This window comes from Cinclus cinclus, chromosome 3 (assembly GCF_963662255.1).
Source record: "Cinclus cinclus chromosome 3, bCinCin1.1, whole genome shotgun sequence".
NCBI classification, from domain to species: domain Eukaryota; kingdom Metazoa; phylum Chordata; class Aves; order Passeriformes; family Cinclidae; genus Cinclus; species Cinclus cinclus.
The window spans coordinates 89,447,046-89,468,296 of record NC_085048.1 but is presented as its reverse complement, the minus strand read 5'-3'; the positions used below and the strand labels follow the sequence as shown (position 1 = coordinate 89,468,296).

Below are 21,251 nucleotides of genomic sequence, written 5' to 3'. Positions count from 1 at the left end.
TCTGCAATCAGCATTCTGTGATTAAAGGTTAAACTCCATTTCTTCCTTAATTGTTTGATTCTGCAACATTAAATTCTTCCAGTATCCTGTTTAATCAGAGAAACAAATCTAAATTTATATAAACTCTGTCAGGTGTCCAGCATGTAGATTTGAACCTAAGGGAGGGGAAATGGTCATTAAACAACAACATCAACTCACCTTTGCAGCATGTTTATAATAAATAAACAACAGCTGAATTTGATGTAATGAGGACGACCAAAAATGACACAAGAAGAACACATTATACCTAGGGGCTGAAAGTGTATCAGTCTCTTTTCCAATGGCAAGAATGCTTCCCTGTGTTTCCCTGGTGAGAGAGTCAAGCATTGCTCAAGCACACACTCCCCTGAAACCACTGAAATGGCTATTCCACAGTGTGATTTATTGTCACGGGACAATATTTCCAGTGCAATCTGATTACCAAGGCAGTGTTCCTGATTCAGTGTTCCCCATCAGGGGATGTGAACCACAGAACAATAATTTTCCTTCTTCAATGCTTGAAATTAGGTAATTTTAAAATCAACCTTGCTTAAAATGGAAGGTCTAAAATGTCCTTTGTAACCAAGACAGATAAACCAGATTTTTTTCCCCCCATCTTGCTTAAAATGGCAGCACGAAGACAAATTATGTAATCATATCTTTAAGAGAGATGACATTTACTCTCTAGAAGATGCTGAAAATGATCCAATATAGGCAAAAAAAAAAAAAGTTTCGTCAGAAGTGTGTGAAATTTATTCTTGTAATTGGGGTAAAATGAAACTTGGAAGAGTTAAAGACTAAAGATTCTACCAGGACCATCTGGTAGGAAGTGACAGCAGAACCATGAACTTCTGTAATTAGTGGCCTTGAAGTTATCACAAAAAGAGCTCAGATAAAAACACCTTATAAGAATATTTGTACCAATTATTTATTTCTTCCCCCAAGACACAAATTAATAAAAAAAAAAAAGGGAAAAAAGCAGATTTCTTTTTCTAGACCTGGATAAAAGAATTGTAATTTTCAACAGGTAGTTTACAATCAGTGGGAATAAACAAGCAGTCCAGGTATCCTGATTGATCCATTCAGGGTGTGCTCAGTAGCTGTCTATCAAACAACTATATTTACAACTCAGCATCATCCTGCAGTAGATCTGGATCCTCATCATCCAGTAAGAGGTCAGCATCCATGACTTCATTCTCTTCCATGACATCACCCAGATCCGGAACAACATCATCATCAATGTCACCAACATTTTCAACATGTTTAACCAAACTCATGTGATCCAGGGGGATCAAATTATGCCCAGCTGGCCCAGTAGTTCTTGCAATAGTGGCTGCCATTTCTGCTGCCACAGCAGCTTTCTGAGCCTTCTGCCTTTGCTGTTCTTCTTGTTGTCTGTGAGTCTTCATATGAGCATTGCGGCTTTTGATTTTGAAAAAGACCCTAGATTTTAAAGGGAAAAAAAAATCAGATTAAAATGCACTGCTTTTGATGAAATGAGCCAAAAAAGACTCAACAGCTTATCAGTACATTTGCTTCCTTGTCCTGAAATAGAAGTCAGTGAAGCCTGCAATGCCATGGTGTGAATTTCAGGGACATATTACCAGATTTATACATCCTGATGGTATCAAAATGGCCTAGTCTGATTTGCCAGAGGTAGTTTGGAGCTCCCACACCTGCTTCAGTATCTATGCACATCCTATTTTCCCCTCTATCAGTTTCACAACCATCTTGCACAACAGGGGAAAAGTGAAGGATTACCACGTTAGGATGGACAAACTCAAGCAGAGAAACACAGAAACACAGAAACAGTTGCCCACTGTCACATCCAAGTCTGTGATGAAGCAGGAAGCTGGAATGTCAGATGTAGAAATTCTAGCAGGTTAAGTGGAAAATAGGAGTAAATACTGCAGGGAGCATCCAAAATGCCAGGCAAACCTATCTCTGACAGTTTTGGCAAGAGAACGTATCAGGGGGAAAACTTCTTCCAAGACAATGAGAGCAAAATACTAAAGTTTGTTCACAGCACTGTTGATCTGGAATCTAAACAGGCAAAGGTGATGCTGTACTGCAAACAGTCACACTTACTTGCCACACTCCTTGCAAGGAAAAATTGTTGTTGGGTCGGTCTCGCCGCTTGTTGTGCTGTGGGCAGGTGAGCTCTTGATGGAGCAGTATCCGCTCTGCGTACCAGATTTCTGCTTAGTGCTGGGAATGGTGCAGCGTGTTTTGGTCACCTGGTTCGTACCTCCGTGAATGCGAGCGTGGCCATTCAGCGCTTGGCGGGAACTGAATACCTGGTACAGAGCGGGGTGGAGGGGAAGAGGAAAAAAAAAAAAACAACACACACACACAAAAATAAACCCCAAGAAATCACAAGAAAGCACTGGAACTGCAGAAAGCAGGACACTGAATGGGTATCACAACAGAACAAGTGTACACGTCTAATATGCACCATCCACTTGCTCAAATGTGCTTGCTTCTCAGCAATATCCCACTACAGTTGAAGACAGTCACAATAAAACAAAGCAGTGAGCTATCCTGTTATTAAAGCTGTGTAACCTAATTGGAGCTGCTGCCATATAGTATTTCTAACTGATACATCATCTCAGAATTCAGTTTTCTGTACAGATCAAACTGCTTATATTTTGTGGGGTGGGAATTAAAAGCAGTCAAAATCACAATTCACTAGTTTACACATATGACCACAACCACCACCCTCTCCCCCTTAAATATACCAAAGACACGTACAGCGCCACAGTTTGGCATTTCACAGATGAAGGAGGATGAAGACAGTGAAAGACCCTGAACAGCAGGTAGATCTATAGGTCCCACAAGAGAGATTGCTGGTGGGTCAGGTGATTTCTGCAATTCCCTTTCTTCCTTTCTGTCTTCTTCCATCTCCTCATCTTCCTCTAACACTTCGTCTTCTCCACTTGTCTAAAACAGACAGTGCATTTAAGGAACACAAGAAATATGGTCAAAAGATAGCACTGGATACTAGGGCATAAACAGTTCTGTAACAGCAAGTTGTTTTTAGTCAAGTGTGCTTCACAGTATCAGTATTTCTTCTCATCCTGAATGAACTTCTAGTCTTACTGGAGCAACCAGCCCTTAATGCATTATCCATAGCACATAAAGCTTCTCAGCAATGCTCAAGACAACCTCCATGTGTACTATGCAGCTGTGGCTCCAAAGAGCTACAGGTGCAGTGCTGTCCTGCCATCAGAAAGCCCATGTATGCTGTACTTGTAGCCAAGTTACTTTAACAAAAGCCCAAAAGGAGCAACCAAAAACACCCTGACCCACTAACCAACATGTCCCAAGTGGTAGTTGTACTGGAATGTTAGAGCAACCTTTAGGAGCACACATGGGCACAGGCATAATTTAAAGAGGTTTCCAGGCCCTACAGTTAGATAATGCACTTTTATCTGGTTGCAGTCCAGCCACACAAATCTTGGTGTAGCTGAGGTCACAAAATGTTCATACAGAACACAATTTAGAGTTATGGAATAACTTCTATTGGAAGAGAGCTATGTCACCTAATTCAATGTCCTCCTCAAAACAGGACAAACAAAAATTATCAAGTGTTAAACTTTCTCATCTTCTTTAGACTTACCAAGCATTCATCTCTTTTCTTCTCTAAACGTGTTCTGTGTTTCCGTCCCAAACGCAAGATTTTCTTCCAGGTATAGTAGTACTCCACACATTGTGCAACTGTCTTGGACTTAACCTGTAGTTACGGAATTGCAAAAATAGTCCAGTCCTAATTTTTTGCTTTCATTCAACATGATTTTAATATATTCCAAGAGGTAAGCTTTATTCCTCAAACATTCAAATGGAGGAAAAGAAAAAGAAAAGGCAGTTTGACTACAACAGGAATACTTTTGTAGAATATTTATTTTTAATGTTAGTTTTTTGTTTTTTTTTTTTTTTTCTTTATTTTTTTTCCTGGCAAATTTGTGTTGACTTTTTCCACTTCAGTAGATTTCTCTGGGATTCCTAAACTCCAGACAGAAAATGACTCAGAATGCACTCTTGTAGCTCTGTTGTACAGTACCACTGAGAAATCCAGGAATTAAGACTTGACTCACATAAACCCACGTATTTTTCAACATTTGCGCTAACAAGTAGAGTATTGAGATTTTCTGCTTTGTGGCAGAATATGAAATGTAAGCCCAAACATGTTTCCTCTTTATTAACAGGTTTCAACCCTTTCTGGCACCAGGCTCAATGCCAGTGACTCTGGCATCTTGTTAACAAACTGCCAGAGAACACCAAGCCAATGGAAAACCATGCTTGTTCCACACATAAAATGCCATGATTTGGATTCCAGCTGTGAAAACTTTCACATGTAACAAGAGGAACAACTTTTATTTATTTATAACTGTTTTTTACTGGTATCTAATGCACAGGTACACCTAATAGATATACCACTCCTATCGGTCTTCTTGTAACCACTGCTGCCTCTATGCCTGCGATCAACTGATCTGGCACTGGAGGGAAAATGAAGAAGACCAGAAGAGAGCAAAAAGAAAAAAATCCCAGCAATTGACACAATAGAAATAACCTTACCATTTTCTGTACAAATATGAAATCTTTGCTGTAGGTGGACAATGCCTCTTTGAACAGTCTCCTTTCTTGATGTGTCCATTTGTCAGAGCCTTAAAAAGAAAGTGAAATCACTATGAACGACAGAAACTCGCCACCTTTATGTTGATACCGTATCTGAAACAAGAACCAGGAAGTCTCAAGCACAAGAGTAATTGCTGCTACCCAAATACAAGCTTGGCTGCACTGACTCAGACCTGCAGTCCATCCAACCAGTATTTGGTCTCCAGAAGTGGTGACAGGCAGTTGCCTAGGAAACAGTAAGATCAGGGCAAGCTAATACAATGCCTCTCCCTAATTTTTCCTAACCTCTGACCATGTTGGGCACAGGGGATTTCCTGAGTCTGCTGCAATTTGCTTATTTAGTAGCTACCCTTATAAGTGCTGAGCCACTCCTTCTTTCAACCAATTAAGCTTCTCAAGAAGTTTTGTACCCAAAACATCCTTTGCCAAGGAGTTTCACAGATCAGTGGACCCTCTGCATGAAGAAGCACCTCCCTTTCCTTGTTTCCCGGCTCCCAGCAGCTTCACTGGATGACCCTTAATTCTTCAAGTGGAGGAGAAAGTGAACTCGACCTTGATCATCATCTCCATGCTATTCAGAATTGTGTGCCCTTTCTATCACTCCCAAACCTCTGATCATTACTGCTGTCTCCCTCTGAACCTTTTCCAGTACTAAAACATTGCAATAAAGATGACCAGAAAGGCACAAAGAATTCCACATAAAATCCAGACCTTCACAGTGGCATCACCATGTTTTCTATCCTCTTAACGCTTGACTATTTTTTTAGCTGTTGTAAAATACAGCTGGATACTTTCTTAGAACTAGCACTGCAATACCAAACTTTCATTCTAATTGAGAAGTACCACCACAGAGCTCATAATTTCCTATGTAAGGCTTAAATTCTTTATTCCCATGCATGCAACTTTACACTTGATGACATAGAAGTTCATCTATCCTTTTGTTCTCATTTTGTAAGATCCTTTTGAAGCTCTTCACTTGCACGGTTTGGGATAAGACATTTAAATCCTCTGTGGCAGAGGCGACAAGTAGGTAGAGACTGTTGCAATGTGCAATATGCACAAAGTGGTTTTTATAATTTAATGGAAGCTGTATATAAAACATCTGAATATTGTTATTCTGTGTTTGGTCCCCTGGCCTAACTGCCCATGAAAATGTGAAATCAACATTTAAATTGAACTAAATTTATGCTTTCTCAATATTAGGCAAACAGAAGGAACACAGGATTGCTCTGCTGCATCAAAGCAGTGCTCTATTTGTTAGGAGTGGGCAGCATTACATACATTAAAGGAAGGATATGCAAGAAATAATAAAGTGGATGCCTTTGAAATGACTTACAGTATGAGAAGGTTCTACTTCAGTCTGAGAATTTCTGAAACATCTATAACTTTAATGAAAAGAAATCCCAAATATTCCTTATTTTTTTATGTTACTACTCTCCATTGAAACACTTTAGTCTCCACTGATTTCAATTAACTTGAGTCTTGGCACCACCCATGGTATTGAACTCTATGAGTTACTTTTGTCTAAAAAAAAAAAAAAAAAACTAGCAATGTTATTAACTGCAAATGTTTTGTTTTTCAGCATCAGCTCCCAAGCTTACAAGCTCAGAGCAGGTATCTCACCACTCCTTTATATGCTGAAAACTACAAACTTTTCTGTAACCTGTTTTCTGTAGGCTCTTCCAGTACTGGATAGATGCATGCATTAGTTATTTCCACAGAGATTACACTTAAAGTTCTCTTAAGTATCAGAGAAAGGCACTGGCTTCAAGTCACAAGTTTTACTTATTCTGTAATCACCCAGAGATCTTTCTGCTGACACACTGCCTTTCAATCTTTTTCCACCCTGAACCAGCATCATTTCCTTCTTACACAAGTTGTCACTCATTTGCATTTACCCTCCCTTTGTGCAGGGGTATATGCACTCATTCAGTCCAGGAGGCCACTCTAGTATGCTAAAACACAGCTTTAAAAAGCATGGTAACACTGGGAGAGATTTTATTGTTTTCTAGTCAATCTGCTCTCCTGCCTCTACCCCACCCTCCAGAAAAGACAACACAATAAAAATAATAACATAGAATCACTTCCATGAACTGATTTTGTTGTACACCTATGGAATAGTTGGACCTTGCATACTTTCCCCAATAGCTGTGGCATTAGCAGAGACCCTTATAAGATTATGCGGGTTAATTGGAAGTAACCTAATTAATAGAATAAATCCTGTGTAGGAAAAGAAACAGAAGAAAAGCTGTTTTTAACTCTGGTTGCTGGGAAACCACTTTTGCTCTTGTTAGCTTGAGGGAGATACAGAGAACGTGCATAGAGAGAGATCTGCAATGCAGCAAAAAGAATTTGGGGCTTTAGAATACAGAACAGATTTTAAAGCTTATCTTTATGTTTAGGTATTTATTCCATATTTTGTTTCTCCTGCCATACTGTTTTTGCACTGATTAACTGACATGAAATATCTTCTATTGATTTGTGTACTTTGGGCCTAATTTGTGGGTTTCAAGGGGGCTACATGTACACCCAGGGAACCCCATGGAGAGGTAGCTGAAATCCACTACATACAACTTATGCTGGATCTGATCCACAACCCTGTTACAGCACCAACAAGATGCTTCCAGACTGCCTGAAGTGTCCTGTGTCAGATACTGTCTCTCCTGCAATTCTCACTGCAGAACTTCAGACCTGAGAAACTCCACTGTTCAAACAACAACAACTGAAGTGTTTGCAACAGTGCCCCTCTTGTATTAGGTATGTGCTCCCTCTCTCTTTCTAAAACACCATCCTGACAGATGGCAAAGTCTTAGGACAGAGATTAGGGTGTTCTTCCAAGGAGCCCTGGGTCAGCACATCCAGCTGTCTTGGCACACAGCAGAAAATCCTTAAGTTTTACAAGTGGCTTCCTTAAGAAGCCAGCAAGTTTCAAAGGTGAGCTATTTGCCTGTACCCTCATTCAAAGGCTATGCTAAGGATGAGTTTGGGTATCTGTTGTTTGTGGTACTCGAATGAGTTAATTCTCATGAGTAAGTGGCATGCTCTGCTTCAATGTATTCCACCTTTAAATGTGGCAACCCTGAGAGCCATGATTTCCGAGGATGGATCAGAAAACATCAAGTTATCCCAAACTGATGCCAGTTGAAGTTATATTAAAGCTATTCATGCACTAGATTGTGAAAAAGTCTCATACGGCTTGAGTGGCTCATTATTAATCAGAAATAAACTGTTATTCAAGAGCTGCTGCACAGTGCTAGAGCAATGCTGTCAATGTAAGTTGCAATCACATGTTGCATGCAAGAGCATTAGAAAGTAGTGCTTTGTCTTGTTTTATAGCATTTAAAACCAGACTGGTGAGATTTTCTTTCATGCTGTGATAAGCACAGTCAAACTTCCTGTCCTGCTTAAGAAATAGGTATTCAAATGTGTCCACAGGTCTCAGTGCTAGTTACCAAGGATTAGCATCATTTCATGTGAAAGATTAAACAAAACAGTCTCTTGGGTCCTTCCTGAATCCCAATGAATTCTCTTGGAAACTACTGTGAAGTTGCTTTAGTAAAGACTGTTCCTCCTCTGCCACACAGGCAGAAATTTCTCATCTGCTCTGCTAATTTGATTGTTTACTGATTAAGAGGCTTTGGGATATCTCCTCATCTTCCTGCTCTCATGCCCCTGAACTATCTCACACATACGATCTGGTGTCATCTCTTCTCTTCAGGCAAGAGACCCTGATCAAAGCTCCTGGCTGATGTCCTCCTTCTCCCTCCATTCCCATGTCCACCCTTTGGACTGCAACAGAGGTGCTGTCAAAGGCACCAAGCACCTCCCCCAGACAAAACCAGAAACCTGATGTTCACATTTACTCATTGTCATTATCAGCTGCCATCAAACACATTTCTGTTCTTGTTCTCAAGCCAAGGGGTTAAGGAGTTGCTTTTCTTGTTACTTGGAAGTCTTTCCAGTGGACTGCTACAGCCAGAAGTACACTGCTTCTACACTTACTTTGAACAGTGTCTGTTAACTGAGTACATGACCTTGGACACTGTGATTGACTGACCACCAGGAGACTCTTGGCTTGTTTCCTATCAAGCCTGAACTGCAGATGAAGTTCTAAATGTCTTATGTAAAACCCTGTTCTGTGTCTCAGCAATTGTTAACCACCACAAAGCTTTAAGCAGTAGCATGGGGGACTGCATAGGAGAGACATTCGCCATCTCTGCTTGGGTGACACAACTGAAGTCCAATGCCTTAACACCACATTTGTATTTCACTTCTGTTTCACACCACAATGCAGTTCTTGCTGTGTTTTATGAAACAAGTCACCAACCCGGACTTTTTTGACCAGATCCCCACACAGAGGCTCTGTAAGCAGCACTAAGATACTAGTGAGAATTACAGCTCTGCCTCTTTGGAAGGATGCTCATGATCATCACATTCATTTACTGTGCACCACCACCTCCGAAGAAGCAGGCAGGATGGCAGATTATTTATGTACAAGCAAATTAAGACATTAGTGATACTAAATTACAAATTACGAATAGAAGCAGTTTTAAAAGGAGATGAAATTGTTAAATTTCAGTTTAAAGAATCACCCGAGGCAGTTTTAAATCTGTGGAATCCTACACAGCAAGATGGATGCAAAGCTTCTGTACGTTGTCAGTCATGTATAAAACTGCTAAACTTGCAAGAAACAGCTCTGGGAGTACCCTTGGCACTGTCCACATCATCTCTATTAAATGCTGCCATCCCTGCAGCAGACAACACAGAGTGCAATGTGACCCCATACGCCAGTCTGGGATGCCAGGCTTGGACTGTGTAACAGATAGAAAGATCACAAGAAAACCTACCGGCATAGTGGTAATTTGACAAAGGATGACACTTCAATCTCACTGGCTTTCTCAACAGCAGTTTTTCAAGAGCAACCTAAATGAAAAAGCAGGGAAAAACAGAATTAGGAAAAGCAATCAGCTGTGGCGTAAAACTGCATTTAGAAGACTATTTGGTATGAATATATGAGTTAATTTTCTCTCTTTTCTCTTTTCTGTCATATAAAATCACATCAAATTACTCGGAGGCCCATTAACACTGTACCTCACAGAAGAGCACCTAATGTGCACCTGTCCTGCCTTAATGAGCACAAATGTGACTATTACTTAGCAACTTCCAGATCTTTCCCTCCCTTCTGCCTGCCACAAACAAATACATTTATAGTGTTTGACTTGATAATGTTAATTAATATTAATATTTAATGGTTGGTTTGACAGCATTAATATTTATAGCATAAAATATTTTAGAATATCTGTGTAGGTCAACATCTGTCAAGAATGACTGCAAGTATAGCTAATTGTCCTTCAGATCAGGAAAACAGAGGATTTATGGATCCCTAAAATTTTTCCCCTGAAAATGCAGACTCTCTGTAAAGCAAATTCCACATCCTGACATTCTCAGACCCCCTCAGATACAGCTAACAGAGCCTAAGGAAACTGGGACACAAGCTAAAACCCACTGTATTAGCCAATCCAGTGAGACTCATTCCAGCCCCATGTTTTGTTGCATTTGGTTTTATATTGGCTTTCCAGGAACTCGTGCAAGAGGCCTTGCCTTTCCCTAACACTGGGCAAAATGGATGTTTTGCCTTAGTTAATAACATTCCCATCACTAAACTAATGCAAATATTTGAAATGCATTATTTATATAAGAACTGTGTGCAATTACCTCACAGTTCTGAACAAATAAGTAGATGTGATTGCTGATCCAAAAAAGGTTTTTTTATAAGGGCTAGAGGAGGACTAAGCTCTCTTTGACCAAATATAAAGCCTGTGAAATATCAGGGCTGGAGCCAGCACTGGGAGACATTCAAAGCCCCAAGGCTATAAACTAAGTAATCTTATCTATATGAAATATACAGTAAGCCTTCAGAGAGGCACTGCTTTGAAATTTAAATTTATTAGAGAATAAAGGGAAAAGACATTCCCCAAAAATGTTACAGGATGTTTAAAGCATAATTTCAAATCAATCAGAAATCTTTTTTATATAACCATATCTAAATCCATTTAATAAAGCATGCTAATTTATCTGCAGAAGAGGATCGTATCTCCCCTTTCAGCTTTTTTATCTTACCATAATATCTCCTTTTGCTTCAAAGAGAGAGTGCAAAGCGTATTCTGAGTTAGTTCCTCCACCAGGTAACACACTGGAACAGCTCATATTTAAAAGGTCTTCCACTGTCAGAAACAAGTCAACATTTTACTGCTAATACAGTAGCCTGTCAGTCAAACATCTGGAGCCAAGGATTCTGTAATGCCTCTCAAAGACTACATAGTTCACACCAGCAGATTCTCTCACACTTTTTCTCCTCAGCATCTCATCACCTTGTTTCAGGATCACTGAGGAGAGAATGGAACGGAGCACATCCTTGGGATGGGACAGGCTACTCCAGAGCCAGAGATCTGCCTGTGAGGCAATGACTTGCCAGTGACGTTGCTGTGCCAAGAAGGCTCCAGACAGAGTGGAGAAACAGAATGAACCTGAGCAGGAAAAAGTTCTGCTCAGGACTGGTAGAACCCACCAAGCCTGCTACATTTCCTCTCAACTACGGTCACAGGACAGGCCCAGGATCCATCAGCTGCCTCTCAGCTGTGACCTCTGCATTTACCAGGCAGTTCAGTACCCAACTTCCCAGTGATGACCTTTCCCCCTTGGCTGCCAGAAAACAGTTCACACAGACTTCCCTTTAAATGCCACTATATAATGCTGTTACTCTGAATCTATAGCATGTAGTTCTAGTCTCCTGCACTGCACTCTCAGCAATTAATATTCTTCTTGAACGTTTTGTTCAGTACAGACACAAGAAAACAATGCCTCTTTCTTCAACAGGCAAAGGCTGATGTAGGAACTTCTAAAACACCAAGTCATTGTACCTCTTTGTTGGAAGACTTTGTTCTCCAGTTCTGGCCATGGTTTCCAAACCAAAGTAGCCTTGTGCACATCTTTCTCCATTAGCAATCTGTCCTGCAGCTCAGGAATGTCAGCCTGGAACCTGGACCCAATATTGATTCGCCTATAAAGAAGAGTAAATAAATAAGTATTCAACTACACAACGTGTAGAAAAAACAAAAGTCAGATTAGTGCTCACTTTATTTCCAACAAAACTTTTATTGCACTGAAGTGGCAGGAAATTGTGTCAGATTGCTTTATGCAATGCTTTACTCCCAGTGGGATAAGTATTTTGAATACTAGAGAGAACTGATCTCTTGGGGAAAAACAAAAATTTCAATATGCAATTTAAGCCATACTGAGACATCATACCTTAGGGACAACCCAAGCTAGTTTATATGCATGACTAGCAAAGAGGCTAGACATCAGAAACAGCAAATTTCTGTTCCACAGAGAATGGCAATCTTCAGCAGAGAGCAAAAAAGACTGCTGAGGGACAACTCTGTTTGCACTTTGCCCTGGGGAACCTGCCAGGTAACACCACCACTCCAAAGCTCCACTCTTAACATACATATATATACATATATATACACAAAAGCGAGAGTACTGGATTGGCAAGTTTTCCTCACAGCACTCTTCCCAGCCATCACTAACTTTGAGCCATGACATCTTTATCTTCCACAGCCACTCTGCTACAAAAGTCCTTAGCCACTATCCACAGAAACATTAAATGAATCCAGCCCAATATGATTTCAGGCAGTTGAATACTTCCTGAAGTATTTCAAAACACTTCAGGCCACGGGCTCGAGGTTGGAGCTGATCTATAAAAACAGTGACAAAAAATATTGTTTTTCTTACGGTTCAACAGTCTGTTCTCCAGGCCCAGGCGTCACCGGAATGACACTTCCATCAATACTATCTGAAACAGAGATTGCAATTTGAGTATCACTATTTTGCTGCTGGTGACCCTCCCAGGCTTCACTGCCACCTCCCTACTAACACCAACATTACTCCAGTCTATGATGCAAAAACAACCCTTTATCGATATTTAGAAACAGTCTACATTTTTATAGGTAATAGAAATGTCTGAACTAGCAGAGATTTCTACTGCCTTGATTCTGATTGATCACACACCTTTTCTTGTGAAGTGCTGAACAACAAATATTTAACATGAACCCCACGTCTCAAACTGGGTCTTTTTCTTCCACTTCAGAAGGCCCAGATGTAACAAGAGGCAAGGTGGTCCTTTCTTGAGGCAGACCCCATGGAACGATTACAGCCTTACTGGCAGATTAGGCTCCTCTATTCCCTTTATGCCTTAACTTCACAAAATCCAAGGCAAAACTGCCATTAAAATGGACCTTTTCTGTGAAGCAGCAGAACTGTTTTGTGTGAGCACGCACAAAACCCATCAACACGGTGACACAAGGAGAGAGGACAGCGGTCTCTCCTTTGTACTGCTGCTCTGTAAATGCAATACTTACTGGATCGACAGAGGAGCACCCGAGGAGTGGGGGTCAGTGGAGTAAGTGGCAGCTGAGCATGTGATGTGCTGTGAGAAGTGAGAACGCTGCTGAAGAGACCAGACCCTTGCCGGACGGGGCTGAGCATGGGTGGTGGAGTGTAGGGGGGCAGCTCGTGCGTCCGGTCCAGCAGGTGATCTCCCAGAACGCGCGGAGAGCGAAGCTGGCTCTGGTACAGCGTGGCACCCGAGTGGGACATGCTGAGGTTGAAGGAAGGAGGAGGGATGAAGAGAGGTTCGGGTCTGTGCCGATACTTCTTCTTGTCCTGCAACGGCTTGAAGTTTTCTTCCAATTTTACAGCACTTGGATAAGGCTTTTTGCTAGTTTCCTAAATGAAAACACAGAGAATGTCATCATTCAGGCATGCTTAAATGTGGTTTGCACACAATCCTCAACAGCTTTGGGCAATGGTTCCAGAAAAGCTGTTACTAGGCAATTATTCAGGTACCACTATAATAACCCTGGCCAGTACAGTATCGGGCACTACATAGAAACCTCAGAGGAGTGAGAAAAACCAGGACAAATTATCCTTCACCCCAAGCAGCAAGCCCTCTGGGTGAAGGTAGGGCTGAGCCACAGAGGTGGACATGGAGAGGCTGAAAGTGCAGGGAACTGCTCTCCCAGACCATGAGCCTCCCACACCCTTCTTCATCATTACCCAGACACTCTGGGCACTTCTATTTGCACTGCACACAGGCTGGTGGGAGACACTTCATTACCCAGTCACAGTTTATTAGAAACTTTATATGAGAGGTTTTCTAATGCATTTGTTTAGTGAGACCAAGAAGGACACATGAGCTCAGTGAAATTACTGCAGTACTCAGCAGCAGGAAAGGAGGAAAAATGTAATAAATTCAAATTCTTTGCCTCTTATCACTACATTCCCATCAGCTTGATTACAGTCCAGCTGCTACAAATCTTGAACTTAACTCTCTCCTCTTTCCTTGGAGAAAAAAGGGTAGTAGATGACCACTTCGGAAATTCACACACTGTTAACATGCCCAGACTCCTAGAATTTGAATGTTAAAAAGATAACTCGATAACAAATCCCTAGAGTATACAGAAGCAGAGGGCAAAGAATTTATGCAAACCTGGAATCTGGATTTCTTGGGGAAGTGGAGATAAGGTAGGAAGAAACAGGTCCTCAGGTTGTGCTTTAGGAATACACAGAAGCTGCTAGATGAACACAGTATTATTAAATGTACTGATTTAAGGTACTTAGGCTGTAGGCTGTCTTTAGAATAAATTTGGGAAGCAGAAGAAAATTCTGACAGTGTTAACTCCAGAATGTCTGCATCATCTGGTAAATTCTACTACTACATAAAGCAAATTACTACAATGTATGTTTAGACAACATACATCTTTACACCCTGGGTGGTTCTTGAGAATCACATTCACCCAATAAAAATCATGTTAAACAAGCATTACCACAGTCACCCTTTATCCCTTATGTTAATAAGTTCCAGCTTGAGGAAATGTTTTTGATTACAGAGGTCCTGTCCTCTCTGTTAGATCATGGCTGCATCCTCTCCAACAGCTGTTGACATTTTTTCTCTGTAAAAAAAATTAGTTTTGGAAGAGGCTTTCTTCTGCAGAGAAGAAAATGCAGCTTTGCAGAGGATTTTTTTTTTATAATGGGCATTCGGAACAGTGAAAGTTACCTGTAATGACAGATAAAGTCCATCAAGATGGTGAACATTTAGTGTTTATAAAGAAGAGGGAAAAAAAAAACAAAAATAAACAACCCAAAACCTAAAAAACAGACCCAGAAGGCCAGATCCAAGTCTTTGATTAAAAGATCATTTTGTTCTACACTCCAAGTGTCAAAGAGCTGGTAGTCCTTTCACACAAGTGCAAAGCAAACCAATGCAACATCTCAGAAATCCCAAACATCTCCGTCTCCTACACTGCTTCACCTAGAGCACACCTATGCCAACACTGCTTTCAAAAAAGGTCACACTGAGCAATAAAGGAGATAGTGGTGTCCATGGGCTCTCAGTGCAGAAGCACCCTTGAAGAACCACCCTACTTTTCTGAAGTTCTAGTAACCAATTCCCATTATCAAAGACAGAATGCATACTTTTGGGCCCTGCTGCTGCTCCTTGTTAGATCCTCTATGGACAGATCCTGATGGACCTCACTTGACTGCTAGCCTCAGCTCACCAACCCATAATCTCACTGAATGTTTAGTTCCTTTTCACTGTTTCATTTTATTGATTCCGTGAGTTTTGTGGGAGCTTTTCTGGACAGCTCAAAGCACAGTATAAATAAATGCAACACAGCTTCAGTTGTTTGGTATTAAAAAAACAAAGCTCTCTTCAATGGCACAATCTCTCTACAGAAGAGGAGGAAACTGTGCATCTTTTGATCTTTTAATGTTTCCAATGCTACTGCTTATATAAAAGATAGGGTCCAGAGAGGGAACTGCATGAGTTTGGTTTGTCGGGGCAGTAACAGAGATCACAAGCATCATTTTGAGGGAATGAATGTGCATTTTGCTAAACACTGGGAAATTTAATCAAGTCAACTTTATATATGTTGCAGAAATACACAAGCCCAAGCCACCTACTCTGGTGTCTCTAGAGAAGATCTCCCACTCAGAGCTTGAGGATTCAGAAAAGGCTGTCCCTATTCTTTAGTGGAACTAGAAATAGAAATGAAAAATTCTATCGCTGAGTTACTAAGAATTGTGAAATGATGGCTTTTGCAGTAAAGTGGAAGTTTATAAGTAAAACCTCTGTCTTAAAGGAAGAGAGGAAAGATTTTATATATACATGTATGTCTTATATATATTTAAAATTAGTGGGTATGTCTGAATGAAGAGTCGGGAGTGAATACTTTAAGGAGTCACCCATTCTGCTATAATGCTTATTCCTCATTTGTCCATCAGCCTCACATGAAGAAAGAAAATCAAAAATATCACAAGGATATTTCTCTGCATTGTACAGATAATACCATACAGCACTTATACTCCCCAGTAATCCCTTATCATGGCGTAGTCTGCCAAAATGGATTTGAAGGCATGAGCAGAATCCATTGCTACACCGGAACACGAAATAAATACTGCTTGCTCCAGGATTCCTTCAGGAAAATAATAATGAATATTCTCACATCTCATTCAAACTCATCAACTCCTCATGCTGCCTGACCATTTCAGTTTTATAAGCGAAACGAAAGCACTAAGCAGAGCTTTTTTTCCTCTATCAGAAATCCCAGTGATTAACCCTTACAGCTGATGCATGCAGGGAGAAAGGGAAAAATTACTTCACTGCAAAACTCTGAGCTTCATATTGCTTAGAGCACACAGCCTAAGCACTGCACTCTCTTTGGCTGAAATGAGAAGCACATACATCTGACTTCAGAAAACAGGAAGAAATAAAACTGCTGATTTTAAGCAATAACGTAACAATGAAGCAGCCTGAAAAGGAAAAAAACGAAACCAGTAAAAAGATAGTAAATCCCTTTGTTCTAGTGGGGTGAAAGAATATCACATTCCAATTTCAAATTATTTGTTTTCCAACTGAGATCCCGATTCCTCAGCAAAGGAAAATTAGTATTTTTAAATGACTGAGGAAGAAATGCTCTGATGCTACAGGATTTGTTTTTTTATTTATTAGGAATCGTAAAGATTCCAGAAAATATTCTAAAATACAGATGTTTTAGAAAGCAGCAGCACTACAAGCAAAGGGATTTAACAAGCACAGGACAGTTAGTGGCAAGAAACACAGCACTCACAGAGGATGAGCAGGGGTTGGCCACTTTTGGACTGCACGGTGGAGAGCAAGTCATCTTCACGAGAACGGGCATCTCGTCATCTGACACAGAGTTGGCAGGCTTGTCTGTGACTGTGGCAGTGCTGGCAGAGGGCTGCGTGCTGGGCTCAGGTGACAGAAGCTTTACAGGGACAGACACTGGCATGACGATGGGCGCGAGGCCATCCACCTCTTTAGACAGCGGCTGCTGGGGTGGTTTCTCTCCTTCATCCTGCACAGACAATTAAAGGCTTTCAGCCCGAGTGAGGGAGCGCTGCTTCTGGATCGATGCACTACACAACGTGTGCACCGTGGCTGAAAAGAAGTGGCCAGGGTTACAAAACACACAACAGTGTTCCTCTTCTCGGGACTCTTTTTTTTGCCTCAAATGAAGCTGGCAGGCTACTTGTGACTCCTACATAGGATTCAGTCTTGGTGACAAATAATCACCTGAAGCACCTTTACAAGGAAACTTGCAGGAGGGGAGACAAACGTGTCTCTTTTCATCACTACAAACACAGAATTCTCCATCACCCAACTAAAAACAAAAACATGATCTGTGGAACTCTGGTAGCTCTTTGCCTTCCTATGGTATTCCCTGTTAGGACAGAATTTCTAAAATATCAGGATAATGACTGACTGACAGGGTGTCTTATTTTTATGCAGAACAACTCAAACACATTTTTGGTTTGGTATTTGTTGATACTTATACAACTAAAACACTTTGGAAGGAAGCTGTCAAAGATTCAACAATTCTGCTCCTCCAGTTAAAGCCTGGGAAAGCTTCCAATAAATATTCCTTAGTCATCCAAGTAGCTCAAATGAAAATAAGGAAGACTTGATGTTCCTGGTATTTCCAATATAATAAACAAACATGAGGAGGAAAAAAAATTAGACACTCCTGATATGACTCGGTAGGGTGTTCTGTAACGTGCAGAGAAACAGAGAAGGACAAACACTAATCTGTCCTCCACCACTGCCTCTGTCTTCAAATCAGTACTTCTGGCCTACAAACTAACACAATTATGTGCATTTCTACTTCCATGGGGTATGACATAACAAAACAGTGCTGAGAAGAACAAGTTTTGACAGCAAAGCAAAGCATGGCAAAGCAAGCAAATATCAACACAAAAGGACTGTGCCAAGTACTGAAGTTAAACGGACTGCTACCTGTTTGAAGTTAGGAGATGCTCTTACTCCTCCATGTGACCTCATGTGACCATTTAGAGCAGGCAAACTCTTAAATTCCTTCAAGCATATTGAACACATCAGCTTGTTCTTCACATCGGCTCTCTCAGGAAGCGTTTCTCTGTTCTGGCCACTATTTTTATATTCATTTTTTCAGAGCATGGAACAGAAGAAAAAACATTAGTTTGGCATGTTCCCTTTGCTGCAGAGGGAGCTTTTTCAATCAAGAAAGTTAATAAAATTTTACAGCTAGATGGTAATGAAGTCACAAGTAAGCACATGGTGACTGTAGTGGAATACGTGGCCAATAACCTAGATCAGCTGCTCCCAAGATGGGGAAAAGGGAAGTTTTGAGCAGGACATGCTCATCAATACAGAAAATCTGAGACCCATGAGATCTACCATGACAGACCAGCATTTCCCCACTTGTGACAGCAATTAACAAGTACTTGGACACAATGCCTCTAATTTATGGTAGGCAACCACTCTGATGGACACCTTGGCCCTTCAGACCTGAGACCTTAAGAAACAGAAGATTTCTGCTGCCAAAGATACAAATTCAGACCACGCAGCATCCCTTTTCTTATAAATGCAACACTGGAGCTCCCCTGCTTTTATTTATTTTTATATATATATATATATGTGTGTGTGTGTGTGTGTGTGTGTGTGTATATATATATATATATATATATATGTGTGTGTGTGTATATATTAATATAAATAAAACATTTATTTGAGTCTATCACTTTTTTTTTTGTGGGGATGCCAGAAATCAGACAAACTTAAAATCACAAAGCACAAAACTAAATGTATTTCTAGAAGAGCAACAATTATTATACACCCAGACTGTGTGCTTTTCCCCCTAAATACATTATCGCCTTTGCATTTCTCATATTTAATTAGAAAGACAAAAATAATCTTTTAAAAATACCTTTGTTCTGGGGACAGTGGATGCAGTCTGCCATCTGACAGTTGAACCTGCTATCAAAACAGGAGAATGGAAAAGAGTGGAAAAAGTTGAGAAAATAATTTTTCAGGTAATATTGTGTAAATGAAGGTCCTCACAGCATTAAGTCTGCATTTTGCATACAATTTTACTAGTATTAAAAGCCTCTGAGTTGAGAGCCACACTCCAAATCTGCCTCTGTGAGCACTAGTAGTTCAAGTTTTCTTCATTCACCTGCTGTTTGAAGCCTTTGCTTTGACCCAGAAGCACAGAGTTGACAAACTGCTCCTCAACAAGTGAGTCTGCAGTGTCCAAGAATTAGCAGGAAGGCTTTGTTGTAACTGGGTCCCTCCTTCCCAAGAAACTGAGGCAGAACTTCCCAAAGCCTCACACAAGCAAAGCAGCAGCCTCACAGCAACAATTCTGCACTGCTGCCAGCCTGGCCCAAAGCCAACCCAGAGCTGCAGACAAAAGTCTGGTAATGAAGTTTCCCAACAGTTCCCCATCGCAGAGATGCCCACAGCTCCCATCCTAACCTTCTGCCTTAGCTGAAACCACTTTGTTTCCACACTTTGCTACTCTTCTGCAAACAAATTTGGCTGGGCATGGATCTAAAATACAACCTACCTGAGCCCAAGTGGTGCCAGGGGAGTCTTGCTGAGAGCTTTTGTTGTTCAGATGAACTCCCGAGGGTGGCAAAAGAGTTCGATGAGGGACAGCGTTACCTACAGAATTGATGTCCTGCCGTGCGGGATCCTCGGCGGTCTCTGGTGGAGTGAGGCCAATGTGGGAGTTCAGGGATGGCACTCTGCCCTCGCTCAGGTATTGCTTCTGCTGATCTTGCTGCTGCTGCTGCAGTAAGCTCTGGGGGTACAAGTGCCTGTACTGTTCGTGGGGATCCTGGAAGCAATACTGAGGCACTGCTCCCAACTGGATAAGCTGCACAGGATGACTGGGATCCTGAGAGTACTGGTGTGGTTCATGCATAGTCTTTGGATCGGGTTCCCTGTGATACGGAGGAAGCGGCAATTGCATTTGCTGCTGCTGCTGCTGTAACTGCTGCATGACAGGTTGTGTTTGGTAATACTGAGCGATCTGCACCGGACACTGCCGCTGCTGCCGAGCTGGCTGCTGCTGCTGCATCTCCTGGATCGAGAGCCGCTGGTGTCCCTGCTGGGGCTGAGCGTAGTACTGAGGCTGCTGCAAGTGCTGCATCTGCTGCGGCAGGAGCTGCTGGGACTGCATTTGCGGAACGTGCGCCTGTCCCTGCTGGAACGCAGAATGCATCTGCATCTGTGATAAGTGCTGCTGGTAGTCATAGTACAACTGTTGGTGCTGCATGACTTGCATTTGTTGCTTTTGCTGTGTGCTTGCAAAATTCTGGTGTGTTTGCTGTGGCAGTGGTTGGTATCTTTGCACGGTGGAAGTTATGGGTTGTTGCTCAACCGCTGGCTTCTGGGACAGCAGCTGCCTGAGCGCACTGTCACCAGAATTATCCACCATTGAGGACTCGGTGTGCAGAACCTGAGCCATGTTGCTGACTTGAATTCTCAGATTTTGGTTAGCAAATACTTGTGTAAAGGAGTCCAATTTGTGCAGGGCCCCACTGGTAATTTTTTGCGATCGGTTTTCGCTGGGTTGAGGGTAAGAATATTGGTATCCGTCATGGGACTCCCCCTGCCCGAGGGGGCTCCACATTGCGCTTTGATTATTCAAACTGTTCCTCGCTGGGACGTGGTTTCCTGAGCCAGAATGTGTCCAACTGGTTTGTCTAGATGTATCCATCGACCCAAGACTTTTTGAACCTACAGGTAAAGCTATACTGTCCCTTGAATCTTGGGGAAATGGAGGGGAGAGGGGGGACGCCTGGGGAACATCCAGAACAGATGTCCCGTAGCTATGATTTAGAGATGGAAGGGAGTTCATTTGGTGTTGTTCGTAGTACAAGTTCTCATTGTTGTTGGCAGTATGATTGGTTTTATACAATTGCTGGTCCCCCATTTTTTGGTCACTTCTGTTCCAAACTTACAGGCACACAAACCATTGAAATCTCTATGAACCCTGAGATAGCTGAGTGAGGGGAAGGGAGGGGAGGGGAGAAGAAGCTAGAGTTACTTATAATTCAGCATGTCCATGTGCATCACAAGGACTAAAATTTCCTCCAGTCTGTCAGTAATTCCAATCTCAGAATCAATGCTGTTTCACATCTTCAATAAATGGACCACAGCACAAATCCTACAGAGATCAGTAAGT

At 41.5% G+C, this 21,251-nt stretch overlaps 1 protein-coding gene across 2 annotated transcripts; it reads right to left on the bottom strand.

Moving 5' to 3' along the window:
• Positions 1 to 505: 505 nt before the first annotated feature.
• TRERF1 (transcriptional regulating factor 1) lies at positions 506 to 21,017 on the bottom strand. Of its 2 annotated transcripts, none has more exons than XM_062489266.1 (14): positions 19,626 to 21,017; positions 18,984 to 19,033; positions 18,035 to 18,185; positions 16,848 to 17,096; positions 13,074 to 13,440; positions 12,448 to 12,508; positions 11,574 to 11,713; positions 10,774 to 10,877; positions 9,501 to 9,576; positions 4,594 to 4,682; positions 3,638 to 3,751; positions 2,770 to 2,958; positions 2,107 to 2,315; positions 506 to 1,461 (listed from the first exon to the last, which is right to left on the bottom strand). In XM_062489266.1, the coding sequence occupies exons 1-14, from the start codon at positions 20,997 to 20,999 to the stop codon at positions 1,140 to 1,142; spliced, it is 3,495 nt and encodes a 1,164-aa protein (XP_062345250.1). In that variant the 5' UTR covers positions 21,000 to 21,017; the 3' UTR covers positions 506 to 1,139. The 2 variants fall into 2 exon arrangements, with proteins under 2 accessions (XP_062345250.1, XP_062345249.1); XM_062489265.1 differs by having other exon boundaries at positions 18,984 to 19,030.
• Positions 21,018 to 21,251: the final 234 nt, after the last annotated feature.

What these genes read in the sequence shown, in the direction of transcription:
- TRERF1 (XM_062489266.1), bottom strand. Translation starts at nt 20,999, where the DNA reads ATGGGGGACCAGCAATTGTATAAAACCAATCATACTGCCAACAACAAT. An exon ending in GGTGCTCCTCTGTCGATCCA is followed by an intron (nt 12,509 to 13,073) that starts GTAAGTATTGCA and finishes TCTCTGTTTCAG; the next exon opens with ATAGTATTGATGGAAGTGTC. An exon ending in CAAAGTCTTCCAACAAAGAG is followed by an intron (nt 10,878 to 11,573) that starts GTACAATGACTT and finishes TGTTTCTGACAG; the next exon opens with TGGAAGACCTTTTAAATATG.